This window comes from Chiloscyllium plagiosum, chromosome 2 (assembly GCF_004010195.1).
Source record: "Chiloscyllium plagiosum isolate BGI_BamShark_2017 chromosome 2, ASM401019v2, whole genome shotgun sequence".
Classification (NCBI taxonomy): domain Eukaryota; kingdom Metazoa; phylum Chordata; class Chondrichthyes; order Orectolobiformes; family Hemiscylliidae; genus Chiloscyllium; species Chiloscyllium plagiosum.
In genome coordinates this window covers 101242702-101268441 of record NC_057711.1, presented here as the reverse complement: position 1 = coordinate 101268441, position 25740 = coordinate 101242702, and the positions used below count along the sequence as shown (strand labels likewise).

The window sequence follows — 25740 nt, the reverse complement described above, 5'->3', positions numbered from 1 at the left end:
GATAACATTTCCAAACATTCAGGTTCAATGGGCTACATAGCCTCTCCCATTCCTATTTTCTAAAAATATTTTTGTTATTTTCCAGTGATTTCAAGCAATGAGATTTTGGTATCTCTACATTGTAACTTGGATCATTACTTGCTGATTACCTTTAAAGACAGTTAACCAAACTGGAGGTAGAACGTGATTTATAGCATAGAAACCTTAGATTAGACCAGATTTGGTTGTAATCTATTTTAAATGTTCCATAACCAGTGTCATTTTACAAATTAATTGCACAGTATGTGACACTAATAAACTGTATGTAATTTTATATTGACAGGTTTTGTTAAATATTCTTCCTCATTTATTTATAATATGCATACATTAAATAAAGCAGATTGCCTATCAAGGGGAGGTGGCAGAGGAAAAGAATCACACGGGGATGTCAGTTTTAAAAGCTTTGTTTTTTTATAGTTTGCAAAAAGGTGCATAATCTTACATTAATTATATGTTAAAAACTGAAATCAGTATAATTGTTCCCAGAAGTTGTCCTGTGTACAACTTATGAATCTTGGCATTTATAGTAATGTCCTTTTCTGGGACAAGATTCATTATGATATTACTTTTAGCAACAGCTTCTGGTAGTGCATTTGAGTGGACTGAGCTATGGTTCTTCTGTTAAATTTTTCAGTGGTAAAAACAATCTTTCTTTCAACAACTTTTGCTGAGACAAAATCAGTGTGAGGTTTGTAAAGATTATGCAATGTCTTTAGTGTACACAAAGGATAGTTGTATACAATTTCAATCTTTGTTGATTCTGCCTTTGCAGTATTCTATGAGTGCCATGAAATTTTTTCTCTCTCTCTCGATTATAAATTATGTGTATGAATGCCAGACAAAATATCTGCTCAATACTACGTTGAAAGTTTAGAAATCTAATCTGATCAAAATGGGATTGCTGCAGAAATTTGCATTAAAAATCCAACAAAGATTGGTTTTGGAATGTCTGAACATTTTGTGTTTCACAGGAATATAATATTTTGCCAAACATATAATTTAACAAGCAAAAACTATTTGCTGGTGAAGCTCAGCAGGTCTGGTAGCATCTGTGGGAAGAAAGCAGAGTTCAGTGACTTTTCATCAGAACTGTTAGCAGATAGTAAAAAGTGCTATTTATGCAGAAAACAAAGTTGGAGGGAGGTGAGACAAGGGCAGAGGTGAGCAGATAAGTGGAGATAGAGCCCAGAGAGAGAGATATGAAAGGAGGAAATAAACAAGAAGATTATGGATAGCAGGCCAGAACAAAAGAAAAGCTAAATAAGTGATAACAAGATCTAAGTGTAGGAAAGAATAGTTTAATGAGGCTAGTTTACAGTTAACTCTCAGCATTGGCATAGTTTTAGATTTTTTTTAAGTTGCAAGTGCTCTATTCACAAAGTTACAGTAAATGTAAGGCTGTTATCTCTAAACCAGGTACATTGTTGCAGGTTTTGTTTAAAGTGTTGTTCAGAAATGTGTTTATTTTGCATGCATTTTGTTGTGTGATACGTGGTGGAGAATACAGTGATGCATTGAAATTGCAAGCAAGCTGCAAAGTTAATTGCAAGTTAATTTTGCACTGAAGGAGGGTCACTGGACCTGACATGTTAACTCTGCTTTCCCTCCACAGGTGCTGCAGGACCTCCTGAGATATTTCAGCAATTTCTGTTATGTTTCTGATTTCCAGCATCTACCATTCTTGGTTTTTTTTTGTTTAATTTTGCACTTGTTAGTTATGCAATATCCTGTTCAATAATTTATTTCACAAGTAAAGTTAAGCAAATAAAGTTAACATAATGTTATTGATATGTGGGAAACTTGTTTGTATCCCGCAAAATCATTCTGTGGCATGTTAATTGTTTGTAAAGTGAAATCAAAATTAAAAGGCATTTGACTAAATTGGTTTAAACAAAAGAAGCAAATGTTTTTGTTATGTTTTAATATCATGAAAGTAGTTGATTGATCCTTTTGTTTCATGATGAGGCAGTAAAAGTTATCTTTATTCGATGCGAAATTATACATAGTGGTTTTACTTGCAGTACATTTAGTTGAATTTCCATTGATGTTGGTGAGCATATATGACTAAGAATTGTTAATTACGAATTATGGAATTACGCTATTCCAGCTCTTACTTGATTTATTAGTCAATATTACTTTGTTTATTGGTCTGGATGATCAGTTTTATAAAATATATTAGAACTCTGCAGAATGTCACTGAATTAAATAATGCTAATCAATGCAAGTAGTTCAGTGATGCTGCTAATATTTGTGATCATGCTAAACTTGTAAAAATCGTTTCCTTTTATTAGCAACATAGATATTTCTAAAGTATTTTAGGTTCCTAATATCTAAGCATGATAGAAACCAGTAATAACATTTTAATGTTTTGTCCACTTCTTAGGACAACTTGCTTGGTAGTTGATATTTTATAAATATAAACAAAGGATCCCTATTCATGTTAGTGCAGCTGTCATAAACCATCTTTTCTGTATTAGATTCATACATCTTTTGTACAACCTTGAGTCGAAACAGCTTTCTGAACATTTCCCCCAGCTTCTTGAAAAAAATATTTTTGCTGAAAATATGTCTAACTGGTCCACTTAATAGTTCATATAACTAACTTTGCTTCATTTTGTCTATCGAATAAATCCAAATTTTCTATTGTAACTTCAGACTATGCTTAACATCAGTTAACATCAGTGAATAAGTTCAAATAAAATTGCATTCTAAGTATGTTTTATACGTATGTTTATATATTTGCATAATTGAATCAGCTATTGATTCTGTCCTTTTGCTTCTGTTGAATCGTTCCACCATACCTTAAGACATAACTATTCCAATTTTACCAGAACTGGTATTCCATGTGCAGTACCTTCACATCACGCAGAATTGTTCCCTGTATTCCACAATGCACCAAGATTTCCTCACCCTTCGCCTCCGACATCCCTGATCTTCATTGTGTCCACATTCCCCATGGTCTCAAATCGAACATTTTCATTCTTATCTTCAAATCCCATCTGTAACTCAACTTTCCCTAGCTATGTAACCTTTTTCACCCCTCTCCCAAAATTTTAAATCCTCAGACATTGGGCTTCTGTGTATCCCCCATCCTTTCATTCCACCTAGTAGCAATCAGCAACAGATTTCTACAGATTTCCTCTACCGTATGTCAGCCCATTTCATTATCATGAAGCCTACTATACATTTTACTACATTTCTGAATTTTTCCGTAATCTGAAACTTGATCATGTGGAGGTGTGCACTGGAGCAAAATGAATTTAAAATATTAATCCAGAATATTATTTAAAAGTAAAAAGTTGGAGAAGGGCAAAGTTTGTAGAGATTTAATCAGATTTAGGAATCAATTTGCAAAAATATGCAGATGGTTCAGTTTCTGTAACAGTTTTAATTTTTCAGTAAAACAACCTCCATCTCTGCCCATACCACTTCTATTTTGTGTGTAAATAGTAAGGAAAGTATATGCACCTGCTTAATAAGACTCCCTCATGAAGTTTATCATTTAGTTGCATATAATATGATTTACTGGATAGAAGCATTTGTCTTCTCTTGATCACCTAATCTCAGTAAATAAACCAAGAATTCAAGCATATGTACTTAGATGGTGGCCTAGTAGTATTATTGCATGATTATTCATCGAGAGGCTCAAGTAATGTTTTGGGAAACTGGATTTGAATCCCCACCATAGCAAATGGTAGAATTTGAGTTCAGTAAAAATCTGGAATTAATGTGACTATGAAACCATTGTCAATTGTGAAAAGGCTGACTGATGTCCGATAGGGAAGATACCAGCACTCTTACTTGGTCTGCCACGCATGTGACTCCAACTGACTCTTAACTGCCCTCTCAGTAGTTAGGGATGGACAACCAGTATTAGCCTAGCCAGTAACACTGACATTCAGTGAATGAAAAACAGGAAAAAAAAATCTGAAATAAAGCTGACATGTTGTGAAAAACATCAGCTTTAACAAAGGTTTTTACAGCTGTTCACAGATTTGTTGCATGTTATCCAATATAGTCAATTTTTATTTGAAATCGTTGGCTGACATCTAATTTTTTTCATCAGATGTACTTGTTCTTTTGTTTCAAAGCGGTAGATACTGTAACTTAGCTTGTAAGAGACAAATAGTTTGAACGACAGATATTTGAGAAAATAATGTAAGGTTTGTTTCATGTGACTTATTTCATTTAGTTAAGATGCATGGCTGAGGAGCTGGTGGTCGGGAGAAGGATTCACATTTTTGGATCATTGGAAGCTGTTTTGGGGTAGATGTGACCTGCATAAGAAGGACGGATTGCACCTAAATTGGAAGAGGACTAATATACTGGCAGGGAGAATTACTAGAGCTGCTCGGTAGGATTTAAACTAGTAAGGTGGGAGTGTGGGACCTAGGGAGATGGTGAGGAAAGATTTCAATCTGAGACTGGTACAGTTGCGAACAAAGGCAAGTCAAACGGTCAGGGCAGGCAGGGACAAAGCAGAGAACAAGGTAGGACTGATAAATTAAACTGCATTTTAATTTCAATGCAAGAGGCCTAACAGGGAAGGCAGATGAACTCAGGGCATGGTTAGGAACATGGGACAGGGATATCATAGCAATTACAGAAACATGGCTCAACGATGGACAGGACTGACAGCTTACTGTTCCAGGATACGAATGCTACAGGTAGGACAGAAAGGGAGGCAAGAGAGGAGGGGGAGTGGCACTTTTCATAAGGGATAGCATTACTGCTGTACTTAGGGAGGATATTCCTGGAAATCCATCCAGGGAAGTTATTTGGATGGAACTGAGAAATAAGAAAGGCATGATCACCTTATTGGGATTGTATTATAGACCCCCTAATAGTCAGAGGGAAATTGAGAAACAAATTTGCAAGGAGATCTCAGCTATCTGTAAGAATAATAGGGTGGTTATGGTAGGGGATTTTAACTTTACAAACATAGACTGGGACAGCCATAGTGTTAAGGGTTTAGATGGAGAGGAATTTAGAAGTGTGTACAAGAAAATTTTCTGATTCAGTATGTGGATGTACCTACTAGAGAAGGTGCAAAACTTGGGAAATAAGGCAGGGCGGGTGACAGGTGTCAGTGGGGGAGCAGTTAGGGGCCAGCAATCATAATTCTATTCGTTTTAAAATAGTGATGGAAAAGGACTGACCAGATCCAAAAATTGAAGTTCTAAATTGGAGAAAGGCCAATTTTGATGATATTAAGCAAGAATATTCAAAAGCTGATTGGGCACAGATGTTCACAGGTCAAGGGACAGCTAGAAAATGGGAAGCTTTCAGAAATGAAATAACAAGAGTCCAGAGAAAGTATATTCCTGTTAGGGTGAAAGGAAAGACTGGTAGGTAGAGGGAATGCTGGATGACTAAAGAAATAGAGGGTTTGGTTAAGAAAAAGAAGGAAGCATATGTCTGGTATAGACAGGATAGATCGAGTGAATCCTTTGAAGAGTATAAAAGCAGTATGAGTATACTTAAGAGAGAAATCAGGAGGTCAAAAAGGGGATATGAGATAGCTTTGGCAAATAGAGTTAAAGAGAATCCAAAGGGTTTTTACAAATACATTAAAGACAAAAGGGTAACAAGGAATAGAATAGGGCCCCACAAAGATCAGCAAGGTGGCCTGTGTATGGAGCCACAGGAGATGGGGCAGATACTAAATGAGTATTTTGCATCAGTCTTTACTAGGAAAGCACATGGAAAGTATAGAATGTTGGGAAATACACGGTGACATCTTTAAAAATGTTCATATTACAGAGAAGGAAATACTGGATGTCTTGAAATGCATAAAAGTGGATAAGTCCTCAGGACCTGATCAGGTGTACCCTAGAACTCTGTGGGAAGCTAGAGAAGTGATTGCTGGGCCTCTTGCTGAGATATTTGTAACACCAATAGTCACAGGTGAGGTGCTGGAAGACTGGAGGTTGGCAAATGTGCCACTGTTTAAGGGTGGTAAGGACAAGCCAGGGAACTATAGACCAGTGAGCCTGATGTCAGTGGTTGGCAAGTTATTGGAGGGAATCCTGAGGGACAGGATGTACAAGTATTTGGAAAGGCAAGGACTGATTAGGAATAGTCAACATGGCTTTATGCATGAGAAATCATGTCTCACAAACTTTATTGAGTTTTTTGAAGAAGTAACAAAGAGGATTGATGAGGGCAGAGCTATATGTACTTCAGTAAGGTATTTGACAAGGTTTCCCATGGGAGACTGGTTAGTAAAGTTCGATCTCATGGAATACAGGGAGAACTAGCCATTTGGATACAGAACTGGCTCAAAGGTAGAAGACAGAGGCTAGTGGTGGAGTGTTGTTTTTCAGACTAGAGGCCTGTGACCAGTGGAGTGCCACAAGGATCGGTGCTGGGTCCACTACTTTTCATCATGTATATAAATGATTTTGACGTGAGCATAAGAGGTATAGTTAGTAAGTTTGCAGATGACACCAAAATTGGAGGTGTAGTGGATAGTGAAGAAGGTTACCTCAGATTACAATTGGATCTTGATCAGATGGGTCAATGGGCTGGGAAGTGGCAGATGGAGTTTAATTTAGGTAAATGTGAGGTGCTGTATTTTGGGAAAGCTAATCTTAGCAGGACTTATATACTTAATGGTAAGGTCCTAGTGAATGTTGCTGAACAAAAAGACCTTGGAGTGCAGGTTCATAGCTCCTTGAAAGTGAAGTCGCAGGTAGATAGGATAGTGAAGAAGGCGTTTGGCATGCTTTCCTTTATTGGTCAGAGTATTGAGTACAGAAGTTGGGAGGTCATGTTGCGGCTGTACAGGACATTGGTCAGGCCACTGTTGGAATATTGCATGCAATTCTGGTTTCCTTTCTGTCGGAAAGATGTTGTGAAACTTGAAAGGGTTCAGAAAAGATTTACAAAGATGTTACCAGGGTTGGAGGATTTGAGCTATAGAGAGAGGTTGAGTAGGCTAGAGCTGTTTTCCCTGGAGCGTCGGAGGCTGAGGAGTGACCTCATAGAGGTTTATAAAATCATGAGGGGCATGGATAGGGTAAATAGACAAAGTCTTTTTCCTGGGGTGGGGGAGTCCAGAACTAGAGGACATAGGTTTAGAGTGAGAAGGGAAAGATATAAAAGAGACCTAAGGGTCAATGTTTTCACTCAGAGGGTGGAACGTGTATGGAAAAAGCTGCCAGAGGAAGTGGTGGAGGCTGGTACAGTTGCAACATTTAAAAGGCATCTGGATGGGTATATGAATAGAAAGGGTTTGGACGGATATGGGCCAGGTGCTGGCAGGTGGGACTAGATTGGGTTGGGATATCTGGTTGGCGTAGATAAGTTGGACCAAAGGTTCTGTTTCTGTGCTGTACATCTCTATGACTCTGTTATGTTGTCTCAATTTAAGGAAATTAGAATAATGTTTAAAAAGGGGAGTGGCATGTGGCACTATTGAATTTAATAAAAACTAAAATTAAATACTTGAATTGGAAGCTATGATTTTAAGGAAACTGCAGTCTTTTGCAATGCATTGCCCCGTTCTTTATAAAACATGTCACAAATTGGAGTCGTATCTGAATTTGCTGATTGGAGAATACAAATCGCAAATTGTGATCTGAGCTGCACTTTCTTGTCTGCTCCACTTAACCTTTGACTCATATGTCTAACCAAAATCTCTCTAACTCAGTGTTGAGTCAGATCCAGTTTCAGTTCCCTTCTGAGGGAGAGAATTCCACTGCTAAAGATCTTCCCAGTGAAAAGATTTCCCATCATCTGTTTTAAATGGGAGATCTCTTTAAGTCCTCTGGTTCCAGTCTCCCCCATAATAGGAAATGTTCTCTAGGTATCCAGTCCCTCAGGATTTTGTAAGTTTCGCTAAGATCAACTCTCATTTTTCAATGCTCCAATGGAAATAGGCCTGACCTGTTTTCCCATTCTTCCTAAGATTACCCCTCATCCCAACAGTGAGTTACGTGAACCTACTCTGAACTGTCTCTGAAGAAATTATATGTTTTCAAATATGGTGATCACAGCTGTGCAGTGTTCCAGATGTGATCTCACCAACATCCTATGCAATAACAGTAAAACTTCCCTAATCTTATATTCTCCTTGCAATAAACAATAACATTTTAGTTGCTTTCATGATCACTTGCTGTACCTATATATTAATCTTGTGGGTCATGTACCAGGACCCAGATCTCTCTGTACCTGTCCTACAATCTCTCTCTCTATTTAACTGCAACATTACTTTTGTATTCTTCCTGCTGAAATAGATAAGTTCACATTTATCCATGTTATATTCCAATCACCAAATATTTGCTCACTCACCTAACCTATCTATATCCCTTTATAGACTCTGTACCTCCCTTGAAACTTATATCTCCCCTATCTTGATGTCAATGGCAAATTTAACTACTATGAAATCAGCCCGTAATGACAACCATTGATATAGATTGTAAATACATGAGGACATAGCATTGACTTCTGTGCATTCCACTAATTACAGCACATCAACCTGAAAATGCACCACTTATTCCTGCTTTCCCTGAGCAAAGCAACCCTTTATATGTGATCTTATGTAACCCCCATTTCATGAGATACTTTCTCAAACATCATTTAGAAGTCCAATTATACTACATCTAGTAGTTTTCCCATGTCCTCCAAAATTGTTGCTTTGCAAAGAAAATCTGATAGTTTAGTTAAATAGTTAAATACTATTTTATTTTCACACAGCCATGTTGTCTCTGCCTGATCAAATTGTGATGTCCTGTGTGTCCTCTACAACCTCCTTAATATTGGAAATAATGGATCTAAGATTTTCCCTATGACAAGTGTTAGAGTAAAAGGCCTATAGTTTTCTGCTTTTTGCCAAAATCCTTTCCTGAAAAAAAGGGATGATCAATTTGGTCTTTTCCATCCAATGCAATGCTTGAAGATTCTAACAAATTTTGGGAGATTGTAACCAATGCGTCTACTATCTGTGATGCCAATTCTTTTAAGATCTGAGAGTATAGGCGACTGTGTCCTGGGGACTTGACAGTCTTAAATCCAAAGGCTTTCTCATTATGTTTTCTGGTGATCGTTTTACATTTTTCCCTCCCTGTCAGTTATTGATTTTCAATAATCTTTGGGAAGTTTTTTTAAATCTTCCACCATGAAGAAAGACACCAAGTATCTGTTTAAAGCCTTCACCATTTCTGTTACAATTTTCCTATTCAAATGTAATACATGTAGAAACTATTGCTTTCTCTCTTTATTTTACTGTTTAGCTTTTTAATCATATTTTGCCTTTTGCCTCATTATCATGGTTTTAGTCATTATTTGCAGGCTGTTAAAATCTGTTCAGCCCTCTGATGTATGACTAAATTTTGCACACTTATAGTGTCTTTATCAATTTAAAGCTATCCTTAACTCCTTATTTAGCCATCCTTTCTTTCTCACTAAGATAAATTTTTACTGAGTTATTTAACATCTCCTTAAACTTATGCTACTGCAACTTTACTGACCTGCCTGGTTCATGCCTTCATAATTACCTTTATTTCAATTTAAAATACAAGTCATAGACCTATGCTTCTCCTTGTCAAAATGAAAATAAAATATTTATCACATTCTGATCACTGTGGCCTGTCTCCTTTACCATGAGGGTATTGGTTGATCCTGTTTCATGGCACAATACTTAGTCACAATACTAGGGATAGCCTGTGCCCTGTATATCCTCTAAGAAATAATCCAAAAGATGATAGGAATTAATTTTTTAAAGTACTATTACCAATCTCATTGTCCCAATCTACACCATTAGTACCTGTATACATTTAGTAACTGTAGTATTATTTGTATATTCTGTTGACTTCATCAGTGTAATAATGGTTCTGAAAATTGATTTTTAGGTTGAGTTTGAAGATGGTTCCCAACTTGTAGTAAAACGTGACGATGTTTATACACTAGATGAAGAGCTACCAAAACGGGTCAAATCTCGCCTTGTAAGTACACTGCTTGTGAAATATTTTGACACATTTTACATGTACCATTATTCATAACATGCTTATGGATGGATAAGGTCATTTGGCCCAACCTCATGCATCAATCCAAAACAGTCTTGCGCTGCCCACATTGGTCTGTTGCATCTAATGCCTTCTGTTGATCAGTCATTCTATTAAGAACCACCTGATATCAATCCTAAATTTACCTTTCACTCCCCTCAATTGATTTCCCTTGCCCTAAACCCTTTAACTTAATTTAAAGTCGCATTCCAAATTACCCTGGTCCATGTCACTTCCCATTGTGAGGTGGCACTATAAGATCCTTTCTAAGTTGAAAAGACCTGTCTTTCCCTGTTGCTTGAACAAAGGATCAGTCCTTTGTCAGCTTTATACATGTCTTCCTTGTGTCTCTGCAGCCACAGCTGGATGTAGTACTTAAGATATAGTAGAAGAAGGGTACTGTGCAGCTTGACCACATCTCCCACTGACTTGCATGCTGCTGTTGGTCATAAAATTGTCACTAAATTGATTATGTTAGTTAATACTGCACTGGGCATATTAAGCATTAAGTCAGATGGCAGCCCTGGTCTCCTTTGCATTCACTCTAGCTCCCATGAAGATGCTTCACAAAATGTACATGTTGCTTATTTTCTTTGCTATGTGCTTGACTGCTTCAAATTTTAACTGCCATCATTCAGCTCACTCATATTTCATTTAACTCATTCTGTGGTTTGTGGCTGCCTCATTTAATTCTCTTGGTGTGGTACCATCAACCATTTTGTCAAAAAATCTTGGTCCCAATCTGATTTAATAAAACACTTCTCCAAGGGATGTATTTTTACATTTACGTGCAGTTTAGTATTCTGCTAACCATTAATGGAAATGTTTAAGGACATCATGAATTGCAATGATCTTGTTGAGAATACACTTTATTGCGAAATTGTAAGGAAAAATAAAGTAAAACAATGATTCAGTTATTACTAGGAAGCCTGTGGTTGCATTTTATTGGTAAGCATGTCATTTCTTGAGGGCCCACCTTGATGACCATCATGACTCACCTATAGAACTGGTTGAGAAGCGTTGGCGTAATCTAACTAAGTTCCACTGTGTTTTGGAATCCACTTGTGAAGGATAAAAGTCAGGAACCACAGTTGAACAAGCACTGAGGTCTAATGAGCCTCACTCCATAACTGTGTCCTTCCCAACCACACCCTGACAATCTCTCTCATTTCTAACCATTGAAATCACACTTTAAGCTTACTTAGTAATCTTCCAATTTATTTTTGAAAGCCCCTCAGGTTTTCACTGTCTTGGGGTAAATCACAGTCAGGTTAGGTTGTCACTCGTGTTGCTTTAACTGCTGTCAACTAGATTTTTTTATCGATAAATTCTCAGGTTTACCACTGATAAAGTATTATTTTTAAAAATCTGAAAACTATTATTTTAATAAGTAAGACTACAGTATTTGTTTAGTGAAGTTTTCAAATATGGACTTAATCTATTTCTAATCTATTAATAAATCCCACTCCAGATTTGCCTAACTATATCTGTCCATGCTTGGAAATATCCTTACTAGTTTCTTTCAACACTGTGGACTAAGTATCACAGAATTGTAGAATCCCTACAGTGTAGATGGAGGCAATTCAGCCCATCGTGTCTGCACTAACTCTCTGAAGCGCATCCCATCCACACCTACCTCCCCACAATATCACCGTATTCCTGCATTTACCATGCCAACTCCCTGCAGTGTTTCATTGGCTGCGTGCAGCAACAAAGGTCAGAAAATGTAACCACCTAATACCATTTAAAGCTGGCCTGTACCGCTTAAAGGAGAAGTTTACTGTAACAGGTGCAGGTGCTGAGAATAATAGAAGTAAAATTCGATGTAAGAAATAGTGATAGGAGACAAGAGATTCCCAAGGTTTTTAAACACTCCATTCAAGGTGTTGGCAGAGCAGGGGGAAAGGAGATATCTGGCTTTTAGTGTCGAGAAGGTGGCCTTCTAGACACATGGAAGTGGGCGTGGATACTTATGGGAATCAAAACGAGGATTCAAAACCCCTTGGAGGCAGTGCCATAAGAGGGTCAGTGACCTCATGAAAGTGTTCAGTGTCAATGAATACATTTTCAAATTTTGTATGGTATTAATTGCACACTATTCTCAACCAGTGGAATTCAATGAGTGGTTACAAACATAAAGCAACTCCATTGACTTTGATAGAGACAAAAAAACTGCAAATGTTGGAATCCACGGTAGACAAGCAGGAGGCTGGAAGAACGCAGCAAGCCAGGCAGCACCAGGAGGTGGAGAAGTCAACGTTTTGGGTGTAACCCTTCAGGACTGGGGGTGGGTGTAAGGGGAGTTGCAAATAAAGGGGTGGGGAGGGTTTTGGGTGGGGAGAGGGAAGGGGTGGTGAGGTAGGGATGGTTGAACGCAGGTAGAGGTTACGGCCTGGTTGGTCGATGCGAGGAATGAATCCCATTGGTAGCAAGAAGGAAGGGGTTGGTAGGTGTAATGGGAGAGAGGAAGAGGGGCTGGAAAGAGACTCCTGGTGTGTTCCTTGTAGAATATGGACAGGATTTGAAGAATCAGGAGTTGAGGTGGCCACCACAATTTTCCTAGCCTCTGACTTGCTCTTGTTGCCAATGTATTTATGTGGCAAATCAACTTGGGTTTCTGCTCAATGGTAATCCTCAGGATGTTGATAGGTGGGAATTCAGTGATGGTAACGCCATTGAATGTAAAAAGACAGTGGTTAAATCGTCTCTTATCAGAGATGGTTATTACCTGGCAATTGTGTGACCCAAATGTTACTTGCCACTTGTCAAACCAAGCCTAAATGTTGTACCAGGTCTTGCTGCATTTGAACACGAAGAAGGTTTCAGTGTCTGAGGAGTCATGAATGGTGCTGAAAATTGTTCAATCAATGGTGAACATCCACACTTCTGACCTTACGATGGAGGGAATGAGCAGCTGAATGCTTGGGCTGAGGGCATTACCTTAAGGAACTTCTGCAGAGATGTCCTGGAGTTAAAATGACTGATTCTGCCCCCTGTTAACACAATTGCTCCAAATTTATGAGATCTCTTTGGTGACATACTTGGTAGCATGCAGTTTTGTTGTCAAGAGTTGTTAATCTCACCTCAGGAATTCAGCTCTTCTGTTCATGTTTGAACCAAGGTTGTAATGAGGTCAGGAGCTGCGTGACCTTGGTGGAACCCACACTGAACACCACTCAGCACATTATTGCTGGGAAGGTGCTGCTTCATAGCACTGTTGATTACATCTTCCATCACTTTACTGATGATTGAAAGTAGACTGATGAAGTGGTAATTGGCAGGGTTGTATTTGTTCTTCTTTGTGTATAGGATATACGTGGGCAGTTTTCCACCTTGTCGGGTAGAACCAGTGTTATGACTGGAGTGAAAGAGCTTGGCTAAGGGATCAGCAAGTTCTGGTGCATTAGTATTCACTACTATTGCTGGAATGGTGTCAGAGTCCGTAAACTTTGGCGTATCCAGTGGTTCCAACTATTTCTTGATAACGTGTGAGGAGAATCAAATTGACTTGAGACTGATATCTGGGATGTTGGCGACCACTGAAGGAATTGGAGATGAAGGATCATCCACTTGGCACTTCCAGCTGAAGATTGCTATCAGTATTTCAGCATTATCTCATGCACTGAGATGTTGGAGGCACCTATCCAATGAGTTCTTTAATTGTCCACCAGCTTTCATGACTGGATGTGGCAGGATTGCAGAGCTTAGTGTGATGCCTTGATTATGAAATCACTTAGCTCTGTCAATCACTTGCTGCTTATGCTCCTTAGCATGCAAGAAATCCTGTTTGGTAGCTTCACCATTGATTGAACAATTTTTAGGTATGTCTGGAGCAGCTCCTGGTATTTCCTCCTGTATTCTCCATTGAACAAAAGTTGATCCACAGACTTGATGGTAATGGTTGAGTGGATGATGCAAGCTATGAGGTTGCAGATTGTGCTGGAATACAGTTCTGATGCTATTGATAGCCCACAGCGCATCATGGATGCCCAGTCTTGAGTTGCTAGATCAATCTGAAGTCTGTCCCATTTAGTATGGTAATAGTGCCACACAGCATGATCGAGGGTATTCTGAATGTGATGGACGATATTCTGAGTGTGAAGACAGGATTTTATCTCCAAGAAGACTGTATGGTGGTCACTTTTATCAATACACTCATGGGCAAATACATCTGGTGCCAACAGATTGATAAGGATTTGGTCAAGTATGTTTTTCTTTCTTGTTAGATTCCCTCACCACATGCCGCAGATCTAGTCCAGCAATAATGTCCTTTAGGACCTGACCAGATCAATCCTCCATCCGGAGTACATTTTGTGTCTTGACTACCCTGAGTGCTTGTTTAATGTGGAGGAGTATTGATTAATCAGCCAAGGAAGGAAACAGTACATGGCAATCAGCTGGAGGTTTCCTTGCCCATGTTTAACCTGAAGCCATGAGACTTCATGGGTTCCAGTGTCAATGTTGTGGACTCCTAGGGGAACTCCCTCCAGACATATACCACTGTGCCACCACCTCTGGTGATTATGGTGTCTGGGCCATTATCTGAAAGGTATGATTCTGTGGGTATTTATTTCTCAGCCCTAACCCACAAGTCTCATTCCTGATGAAGGGCTTGAGCTCAAAACGTTGATTCTCTTGCTCCTTGGGTGCTGCCTGACCGGCTGTGCTTTTGCAGTACCACACTCTTCAACTCTGATCTAGAGCATCCGCAGTCCTCAATTTCTTGTAGTTTCTTGACAGACAGGGGAATCTCAGGTCATTAGGGATTGATGGAAACGTGGAATTTGGAACTCAAATCAGACACGACCTTATCGAGTGGTGGAGCAGGTTTGAAGGGTTAAGTGGATTACCTCTGTTCTTAATTCTTGTTGTACGAGTGGATATTTATTTGTAACAATTTACAATTGCTCTATTCATAGACTTCACTAATCATTCAGTGATTATGATGAAATCCAAGAAGTTAACTGCTGCAAATATTCTTTTTAACAGTTTTTTTTTGAAGCCCAGCAAATTATTCACAGATATATGAAAAGGCATTTCAGGACTCAATTTCTACATGCCAATTCTACTTGGAAAATTACGTTAAAATTCTTCTTTTAAACAATGATCTTTATAAAAGAAGGCAATGCAAAATATCTGTTCACACAACTTTAAGCAGCTGAAAGTACTTTCACTTTTGTAGCAATTTATGCGCTTTAAGACCTTTATTGCCATAAAGTATTTCATTCCCGTCCCTAACTAATGTGAGTCTTTATCATTTAGTTTTTACTAACTTCACCTTCAGCCTGGCCATGCTGTGCAGTTTTTCTGGTTGATGGGACAGGTTAGAGACTGACCAAGTTACCGGGAAGCACACGGCAGTCTGTGTAACCTCTCCCTGTGCTAAGCTATTTTTCTCAGCTTGGCATCTTTCCCCAGTGCCATTAATAAGATTAGAAAATTGAAATAGCCTTGCCAGGGACCAACTGTCCTTCTAGCAGTTCTTTAAGCTAGCTTCATGGATATGTAGAACGTCAGTCACTCAATCTTCATGTTACCAAATTAACCGTACATGGTTACAGTGGATGGAATTACTAGTTCATGCAGGTGATTATAATACAAGATGATGTGAAATTGCAAGGTGTATTCATACTCCTGTCTGTTCATTTTTTCTAAAGTGGTACATGTCATCTGTAGGAATGTGGAACTTAAGAAATAGTTAAGATTAAGAAATTGTTGCCCAGTCATTCAATATGAGTAATTTTCTTTGCCTATGATAGTTGCCATAATCATTCACTAATATTGCATCTATGGAGGGGGATGTCCTCATGCTTTGGTTATAGTTCAGCTTCACTAATGTAATTGGAGAAGGAAATCTGCTATCCTCACTTAGTCTGGTCTACATGTGACTGCAGATCGACAGCAATGTGGTTGACTCACAACTGTCCTCTGAAATGGCCCATCCAGCCACTCAGTTGTATCAATCGGTAGAAACTCTCAAAAAAGAAATGAAACTGGGTAGACTATCTGGCAATGATGTAGGCACCAGAAAAACAATGACACAAACAGTCTTCATGAACCCTCAAAGTTTTCCTTACTGACACCTAGGAGGCTAGTACCAAAATTGGGAGAGCTATCTAGTATCAATCGAGAAAATCTCTTTAGCCCCATCTATACATTTGCATCCTTCCTGAAATAAGGAATCCAAAGCACACAGTATTTCAAGTGTGGTGTCAGCAATACCCAATAAGTATAACAATCTTATTTTTATGTTTGATCCCTCTTATTATAAGGCCCAGGACCCCAGTAGCTTTCTTGATTCTGTGCTTATTCTGCATACTAACATTTTGAAAGTCATGCTAGATTCCTCTGCATCTCAGTAGTCATTCTCCATTGAAGTAGTGCTTTGCATTTTTTTCCCTGCGAAAGCGAATAACTTCACATGATACTTAGTATTCCTAATTCCGCATCATTGTGTTTTCTTCACAATATGCCTTTCTACCTATATTTGTGTCATCTGTATATTTAATACATTCAATTAAGACATTGCCATAAATTGTAAAATGTTGAGATTCCAGCACAGATTCCTGCAGGATGTCACTCGTCGCATGTTGCCAGTCTGTAACAGACCATGTGCGCATATGCTATTTTCTGCCAACAATGCCACTGATGCAATCTATCAATTCATCATTTTAAGCTTATTCATTTCCAGAATTCATCTTATTCTTCTTTATCCATTACATTGTTATCCATTCCTACATCCAATAGGCTACTAGTGTAAATGATTAGCTCACATTGCAGTTCCATTTTGTAGAGCTAGTTATAGAGCGACCTAGTTGCATGGCGTGATAGTGATAAAAATACGCAATCGTAGCTTCCTTTGTTCTATGCAGTAACAAAGGCCTGCAAACAAGAAGAAAATTGTAACAACTTGTGTAATATTTGTTTTGACTGATTAATGTCACTATAAAAGATTGTTTAACACAACCTTGCACTTGCCTTTGACAAAAGAAGTAGGAAATGTGTGTCTTGCCTTGGGCAACATATTTGATTGGTGAGTTCAGCCAGGGAATAGAAAAGATAAAGGTGCCTATCTGAAAAATGTAAAATGTATTCACTTAAACTGAACTTTTGTTTAATTCATTTTTGTCCTGTGGGCACTGCTGGACTGAGGTTTCGAATAATTCTGTATTGTAATACATGTTATCAACAGCTAAGTGAGCAGGAAACTGTATTCCATAGACAAGCTCTTGCAACCAAATGTTACAAAGATGTTGTTTTGGGCTTCTGACAAGTCTTGGCAAATAATTTTGAATTCAAATGGCCCCTCTTTTAACATTATATCCTTCAATTATCTGGAGTCTAGTTCACATGTCTACAACAACTGATAGCAATCACCACCAACCATCTTTTCCCCTTTACACTGCATCTATAAGCGTGAATGCTGTTTGAAATTATTCCAGCTACTATGGATGGTATATCTTTATAAGAGAAGGTCCTGCTTACAGAGCTCAGTGATCTTAGTTCTTCCAAAGAGCAACATTGGTTCTGATTGGACACTGGGAAGTAGAATGACAGTACAGCAGTGAAGAAGTCCGAAGCTAGGAAACTCAGGCAGCAATTACGGGAGAAATTGGCAAAATGGAGGAGGTCAATTTGGTTGCTGAGGCATTTGAAGAAAACCAGTGCAGCACTCTGAAAGGGTAAAAAAGAGATATCTGTGAATGATCATTCACAAGTGGTCTGTGGAGGGGAAGGGAATGTGGCATTCATGAAAGGAGAAAAAATTGCTAGCTTGAATGCAGAGGATTCAAAATTTAGGAGTTGTGAGGGAGAAAAACATAGCAATTTGAAGTCATGGAGCAACAGAATTTGGAAGAATGACAACCTGTAATGGGTTAACAGGGAAAAGAAGTGCTAGACAAGAGTTGAGCAGGGAGAGAGAAGATGTATTCCAGTCGAACTTGGGAGAGCTGGAGAGATTAGTCTGACTTGACAGAGAAACTGAGACAATAACAGGTAGGAACTGGAAAGGTTGGAAGAGGTGATGATGTCTCCTTGAACAGCATAGAGAAAGGGCATTGTCCAAGTACTTTTTGTTGAACTGATGACCTTATTGGCTTAATGAAATATCACTTTTGTTTTAAATTTTCAATCTATTTGAATATAAGAGTTTGAAAATAACCAGAAGTCCTAATTTTTGGCATTATGAATTATGAAATTATGAATTATGAAATACTGGGAATTAAATTGACCATACAAAGTAGTTTTGTGTTATTAGTATTTGTTATTTCCCAATCAGGCATTTCAACTTTTTTTAAACACCTTCAAACAAGCTATGGAATGTTTAACATATCTGCAACTTCTGTTACAAAACCATTTATTTATCTGTCATAGTGCTGGACTTGACCATTCCTGAGTTACCAGCCTATTAGTGTTGCATCAGCATTTATTCAGTTTCTGGGTTGGAACTATGCATCATAGATTTTTATTGTTTTGACATTGTGAATATGAAAGGGGAATTTTGAATAGCATAACTGGCAAGTTTTACACAATATGTCAGAACCCAGCCAGTGATAAAGGAAGAGAACAATTAATTGTGCACTTCCAAATTCCTCCTCCTTTCTCCCCTCACTGTTCTTTCTATTCTTACATGGGATGTGAACTTCACTGCCAAGGCCAACATTTATTGTTCATCTGTAATTTCACTTACAAGGTGGAGTGAGCTGTCTTCTTGAATTGCTTTTACCCATCTGGTGTTGAGACACCCACAATGCTGTTAACAAGGCAGTCCCAGGATTTTGACCCAGTCACAGTGAAGGAACAGCAATATAGTTCCAAGTCAGAATGGTGTATGACATCAAAGGTAGCTTCAAGTGTTTGTATATATCTGCTGCCCTTGCCCTGCAAGCTGGTAGAAATGTGTTTGGTGGAGGGTATTGAAAAAAAAGTTGCTGCAGTTGCCACCTGTATGGTACACCCTGCTCTCACTTTGCATCTGTTGTAGCTGGGGTGCTACTCAAGTGGATTGCTTTGCTCTGGATGATGTCAAGTATTTTGGATATTGTTGGAATTATATTAATTCAGGAAAGTGGAGGGTGAAGTGCCTTCTAGATGATGGTCAAGCTTTGGGGAGACAAGGAGGCGAATTATTCACTGTAGAATTCTAACCTCTGACTTGTTCTTGTAGCTACAATATTTATATGGCTGGTTCAATTCAGTTTCTGGTCAGTGGAAATCCACAGAATGTTGACATTGATTTTTCTTTATTTTTGTTTTATACTTTTATCAATTTTGGTTTGTAGCTATGAACTGAAAATGACCTTTGGACCCTGCACAGCATCTTGTGTTGGGTAAAAACAAATGAACCAACAAGATGGTGTTTGTATGTGAGGGCAACCAATTGTTGGTTGGTTTGTGATCAAAGGTTTCTACAAATTCTTCGGCACTGAGAGTTTAACTAGATAGCAGATTTTCGGCCATTAATGACACCAACACCTTGGAATTAGTGCTAGCAAGACTGGGAAAGAACATGGTTGTCAAACAGAGGAAGATGTAGGAGAGTTTGAACTGGGTTTTTGGATTGTGTTTCTGGGAATTTAACTGCTGATGCAACAGCATGAAAATTTTGAAAGCTCCCTGCCTAACCTCCCATTATCATCCATTTGGAAGTTCAGAGAATAGAAACTAAATTATGAGGAGAGGAGAAACTTCCTCAGAATGAACAGAAAAGGTGTCCCTGAGTGACATCTTCAGAAAATCAACCAAGAAACATTTATGTGTGTGTGGAACATTGCATCATGAAAAATGCTTAAGTAACCTGGCCACTTCTGTTATTTTCTTTTAGTTATTCCTTAACTGTCTTTTGTGTGAATGGTGCTGAAAACAAAAGTTTATTGGGTTTAAATCATAAACATTTATTACATGAATTTACTTCATTTTGCTCTGCTGATACTGTATTGTTAATAAATAGTTAAATCTTTAGTTTAAGCTGTAAACCCAGTATTTATTATTCAGATAGCCTGGGATTGGTTATTCAAAAAGTCTGGTTAGGAACCATTGGAGTCAATCTTGAGGGTCTTCCTAAGTTTTAATTTTACTGTGCTGCGAATACACAGATAGGAATGCTGATTTGATTCGGCTGTCTGTCTCCATGTCAATGGCAATGCTATTGAATATCAAAGGAAGGTAGTTAGATTTTTTGTTAGAAATAGTGATCGTCTGGCAATTATGTCAATAGTACTTGCCATTTATCAGGCCAAACCTAGGAGAGAGTGAGCACTGAAGATGCTGGAGATTCGAGTCGAGAGTGTAGTGCTGGAAAAGCACAGCAGGTCAGGCAGCAGCCGAGGAGCAGGAGAATCAATGTTTCGGCATAAGCCTGAGTGTTATCCATGTCATGTTGCATTTGGACATGGACTGCTTCAGTATCTGAGAGATTGCAAATACTGCTGACCATTGTGCACCAAACATTCCCCACTTCTGACTTTGTGTTGGGAAGGTCAGTTTTCTTCAGGATGTAGGCATCACTGGCTAGACTAGTATTTATTACCCATCCCAAATTGCCCTTCAGAACGTGGCAGGGAGCTGTCTTCCTGAACTGCTAGAATGATGAAAGGGCTAAGATGACGAACCTTCAACAGCCAGAATTATTTCCTTTTGTGTCTGATATGCTTCCAACCAATGGAAATGTTTCTCCCTGATTTCCACTGATTCCTGTATTACCCATGATGCATTTTTGTAAGGTAGCCTGTGGTATGGTTGTTCTATGCATTTTCCTTTCATTCTGAGTGATAGATTCTCCTATAAATAGTTTTTCACAGAATTGTAAGATAGTTACAGCTCATTGCACCCATTCAACATCTTGGAAAGAGCATCTCAGCTGGTCCCACTGCTTTATCTTTTTCCTGTAACCCTACTTTTATTTTCACAGTAGACCTTATAAATTATTTATATGGTTGTTATGCTGGTGTGGAATCAATCATCTATACCCACTCTCATTCACAGCCACTCGATTCCCTTCTCCTATCAGTGGTGCTCTTCATCTCTCCCATACTTCTTCCTCCTTTCTCCAATCTTATTCACATTCTTCTCTATCGATATATTATCTATGGGAGGTGTTCTCTCCTGTTACTTGTCAGCCTAGTGATCCTCTTTTATCCTTTTGTAGTTCATGCTGGCACTCTTTCACATCAGCATAACACGATTCTGTCAATTTGCTTGTCTCCCTATGTTAACATTGACACAAGTGTGCATTGACCCTCTTATCCCTCCTATTTCATTCACACTGGCACTTTTAATCCTATCCCAAGTCACTCTTCTCCCCATCCTACTCTTTGTATATTTCTCAAGTTTATTCTGTCCTCCCTGCATGCTGGTAAATTCAATTCCTCTAACATTGAGAACCATCAGTGATATCAAGGAAATAGATCTTTAGTATGCTGAAAAATTATGCAGATTTTCAATTCAAATGTTCAGTAGCAGTCTGCCTTTCATTTGTAACATCCCACTCTTTTCACTAAATCACAAATATTTGAACCCCGAATGTTGTTGCAGCCAATAGGATAAGTGGAACAGCACCATACATGTAAAAGGAGTCCCCCAGTTGCAATTTTCTGACAATGGATTTTTGTTTTTCAGTCTTCAGCCTCAGACATGCGCTATGAAGCTACATTTTCCACAGAGAACATTCAGGCGAAGAAACGCCCAAGGGTCCTGAATTCCAAATTCATGAACGAGTACGTGGATGATCCTGGTTATCGTACCTTCTTGGGAAACTTCTTCCAAACACATTGCCGCCAAGGACAATAAAATCATGCTGACAGCCAAAGAGAGAGCTATTTTGATCAGGATATTGATTGAAAAGTCTGACAAATGTTTTGGATACAGTAACTTTCAGTATATTGCATTGTAATACAAATTTTATGTGCAAGTTGAGGGATTGAAGTTAATTCGTTGTATAATGGACTTAAGGCCTCCCTCCATCCCAGTCCTCCACCCTCTTTTGAAGAACATAAAGGGACGAAGAAATATCTGGAAATTTCTTCTCAGAACAAGAACTTTTACTGATATGAATGATTTTTCAAGAGTCTCAAAATAGGTTCCTATTTGGGCCCTACGTTTAAAAAAAGTAACATGCTTATGTGTACTAAAATATTTTTTATATTATTATTGCTACAGTTTCGAGTAGCATCTGTTGTGCTTGTTTTTAGCCTTTTAATTTTATTGACACTGTTATGGAATCACTCTTACTCGGTTCTTTCGCTTTTATTAAGCTGAACTTTGCAAAAGAGAAAGAAAGTATCCATTGCTACCTGATGGCAGGGTTTTTTTTATATTTAATAAAAGACAGATAAGTGACAGATAGTTTGCAAACAAGTACATTTTATGTTATTTGGTACTCATCAGTTATAAAAGAAACTCTTGAGGGTTTTAAAATTATCAGGAATTCTTTTCTATTCTGTAAAACTAGATAACTGCTTTCTCAATGAGGTAAAATGCATAAGAATCCTGCAGCATTTTTGAAGTAGATGTTAAGGATGTTTTTAGTAAGAATCCTTTGCCACACTTAATCCTTTCCCTTTACCATTTAGGTGAGCGAGTTAATGCAGATTATAGGTCAGCCCCACTCAGGATAAAGGGTTTATACTTGAGTGATTAACTATAGCAAAGGTGTGTGAAGTTCAAATCATTTGAAGTGCTCTTTAAAACCAGGAACCACAGCTCCTGTATTATAGCTGTTTGGCGTAATTGTTACTTTATGGTTATTTAATGTGATTTTCCTCTTTAAATACACTAAAGTTTATGAATGGGCAGAGTAGAATAAAACCGCCAGCACTGATTATCTTCTGGTCTTTTGAATTCATCAATTCTGCAGAATTTTTTTGTTCAGTACTACTGCAGCAGAAAGGGTTTGTTTGTCCATGACTGCATTTACGGCTTTTGATAAGAGAATGCATGTGGCTTTCTATAACTTGTAGTATGCGATCTGAATTGCTCTCTTGGCACACATCAAGCATGTTTTGCCTTAAGGAATTAAAATAAATTGCAGTATGTTTCACACCATTTTGCACGGCACCTCCCAGAAGGAAGTCTGCATTTCCAACAAAATGTAAGCCCATTATAGCTTTGAACAGCAAATTTGAATCTCCTGTGCTTTTGAATCTATTCTCATTCAAATTCTCCTTTTCAAAAGTACTTACCAACATGCCTGTCAGTTATTTCATTGAGAGAGACATTTCAGAATACGATTCCTGTAGTTTTAAAAATATAAAACTCGAAAAGAGGCTACTCATCAGTGAAGATAATTGACTGACATCAGAGTGAGAATTTATAATGCAAAACTCTGACCACTGTAAAGTATGTTTTCTTACTGCCGTTTCAGGTCAGTGACCTGATTTTAATTGCAGCCCAATTTAATATAATGAAAAATTTTGGCAGCTATACATTTGATCTCCTTTATTGGTCTGAAACACCATGATATTATTTATTCTGCATTAAAGACTATATGAAAGCAAATTGTTTGTTGAACATTCCTGTTGAGAAGGACCAACAGTTAAAATGCACAACCAACAATTGCTTAGGATTCAGCAGTCTGAGTTATAGGGAGAAGTTGGGCAAGCGATGACTTTTTTCTTTAGAGCACAGGAGATTGAGGGGGGATTTTATACAAGACTATGGGGGAAATCTTGTAGAAGTGTATAAGGCCTCAACAATGATATAGACAATGGAACAGATTGTTGGGATACAGCAGGAGATTTATCTTCCAGGTGTCCTGTACAGTATCTGATCTCACAAATTTGTTGCAGATTTTTGTTTCTCAGGTATTATATGGCTTGGTACTATTCACCTTAATGACCAAAAATAATGTACGAGAGTATAAACAAAGGAAAATATCCTCTATTGCTATGTCTATGACGTGAAAAGAGATCCTAACTTCTTTTTAAAGCTATTCTGGTTTAAATTTTAAAATGATCATTGGCAATAGCCATGCTTTTGACTATCAATCTCAAATTAATGCAAAGATTCTGGAAGGATTACAATCATCAATTAGCATGTCAGAGCCTGGACATCATCCTCCTGGACTGTTACATCCTTGCATTGTGTGGATCTTGCAATCCACAAGAATAAAGTGCAACTATCTCGCACAGCCAGTTCTGAACAAAAGTGGGCTATTGAAACTCATTATGTCTGAAGTGGTGCTAACAGTTCTTCATTGATCTCGTACAAATGAATAACTGCCCTGGCTGGAGAGGGAGAGGGCGGTTGTCCCATAGAAACTGCCTTGTTGATTTGAAATTGATTCATCCAGGTGCTGAGAAATGTGGTGCTGGAAAAACACAGCAGGACAGGCAGCATCCGAGGAGCAGGAGAATGGACATTTCAGGCATAAGCCTTCTTCAGGAGCTGTGTCACATAACCAAAGTTGATCTTCGTAAAACAAAATTTGTTTGTAATTCTAGATTTCTTTACTTGAGTCTGGTAAAAAAAAAAACAATGTGCTGTTAAAATCAAGTCAGTGTGCTAAGTATCTAACAGGTGTTGCTGAATCAGACTTCAGCCGTCGCTAATCCTAACTCTAGTCTAAATCCTCTTGAATCTAAATTCTCTTGAATCTGGAAAAGTTCCAGAGGACTAGAAAAAGTGCTAGTGTAACACTCTTATTTAGAAGGAGAATGAAGCAGAAAGAAGGAAACTGTAGGCTAGTTAGTTTAACATGTGTCTTTGGGAAATTATTCAAATCTATTATTAAGGCAGCAGTGATGGGACACATCTTTGGACTGTGGGTGGAAACCAGAGCACCAGGTGGAAAACCACATGGACATGGGCGAATGTGCAAAGTCCACGCAGACAATTACCCAAAGCTACTAACCACTGAGCCACCGTGATGTCCAATGATGCACAGATTAGGTGGATTGCCAGTAAATTGCTCCATGGTGTCCAGGGATATGCAGAGTAAGTGGATTTGCCCCCACAGTGAATGTGGAGTCCAGGATAGGGTAGGGGCTGGATCTGGGTTGTATGCTCTTTGGATGGTTATTGCAAACCCGATTGGCTGAATAGCTTCTTTCTGCACATGAGGGATTGAATGACATTTGGAAAGCCAAAGTGCAATCCATCAGAGACAGCGTTGTTTATGAAAGGTAAAATCACATTTCACTAATTTGCGACAGTTTTTATTTGACGATGTAACAAGGATAATCAGAGTCCTAGAGATATGATGTTCCTTGATTTCTAGAAGGTTCTTGATAAGGTGTGGCACAGAAGGTTATTTCACATGATAAGATCACATGTAATTAATGGTAATAAATTAGCTTGCATAAGGGATTGGGTAACCATCAGAAAGCAGGGACTTTGGATTTTTTTTCTGGTTGGCAAACTGTTACTAGTGAAGTGCCTCTTGAAGACTCAAGAGTGGCACAGTGGTTAGTACTGTTGCCTCACAGCGCCAGAGACCCGGGTTCAATTCCCGCCTCAGGCGACTGACTGTGTGGAGTTTGCACATTCTTCCCGTGTCTGCGTGGGTTTCCTCCGGGTGCTCCGGTTTCCTCCCACAGTCCAAAAAAGTGCAGCTCAGGTGAATTGGCCATGCTAAATTGCCCGTAGTGTTAGGTGCAGGGGCAGATGTAGGGGAATTGGTCTGGGTGGGTTGCGCTTCGGCGGGTCGGTGTGGACTTGTTGGGCCGAAGGGCCTGTTTCCACACTGTAAGTAATC

The 25740-nt window shown here is 38.6% G+C and overlaps 1 protein-coding gene across 3 annotated transcripts in view; it reads left to right on the top strand.

Annotated features, from left to right (window-relative positions):
• Positions 1 to 22867, top strand: part of LOC122562270 (lysine-specific demethylase 4C-like) — a 437697-nt gene extending 414830 nt beyond the window's left edge. For all 3 annotated transcript variants that reach the window (XM_043715065.1, XM_043715046.1, XM_043715057.1), the window contains 2 exons: positions 9894 to 9986; positions 21666 to 22867. In XM_043715065.1, the coding sequence (XP_043571000.1) occupies positions 9894 to 9986; positions 21666 to 21836 (264 nt within the window). In that variant the 3' untranslated portion in view covers positions 21837 to 22867. The remainder of the gene's footprint in view (positions 1 to 9893; positions 9987 to 21665) is intronic.
• Positions 22868 to 25740: the final 2873 nt, after the last annotated feature.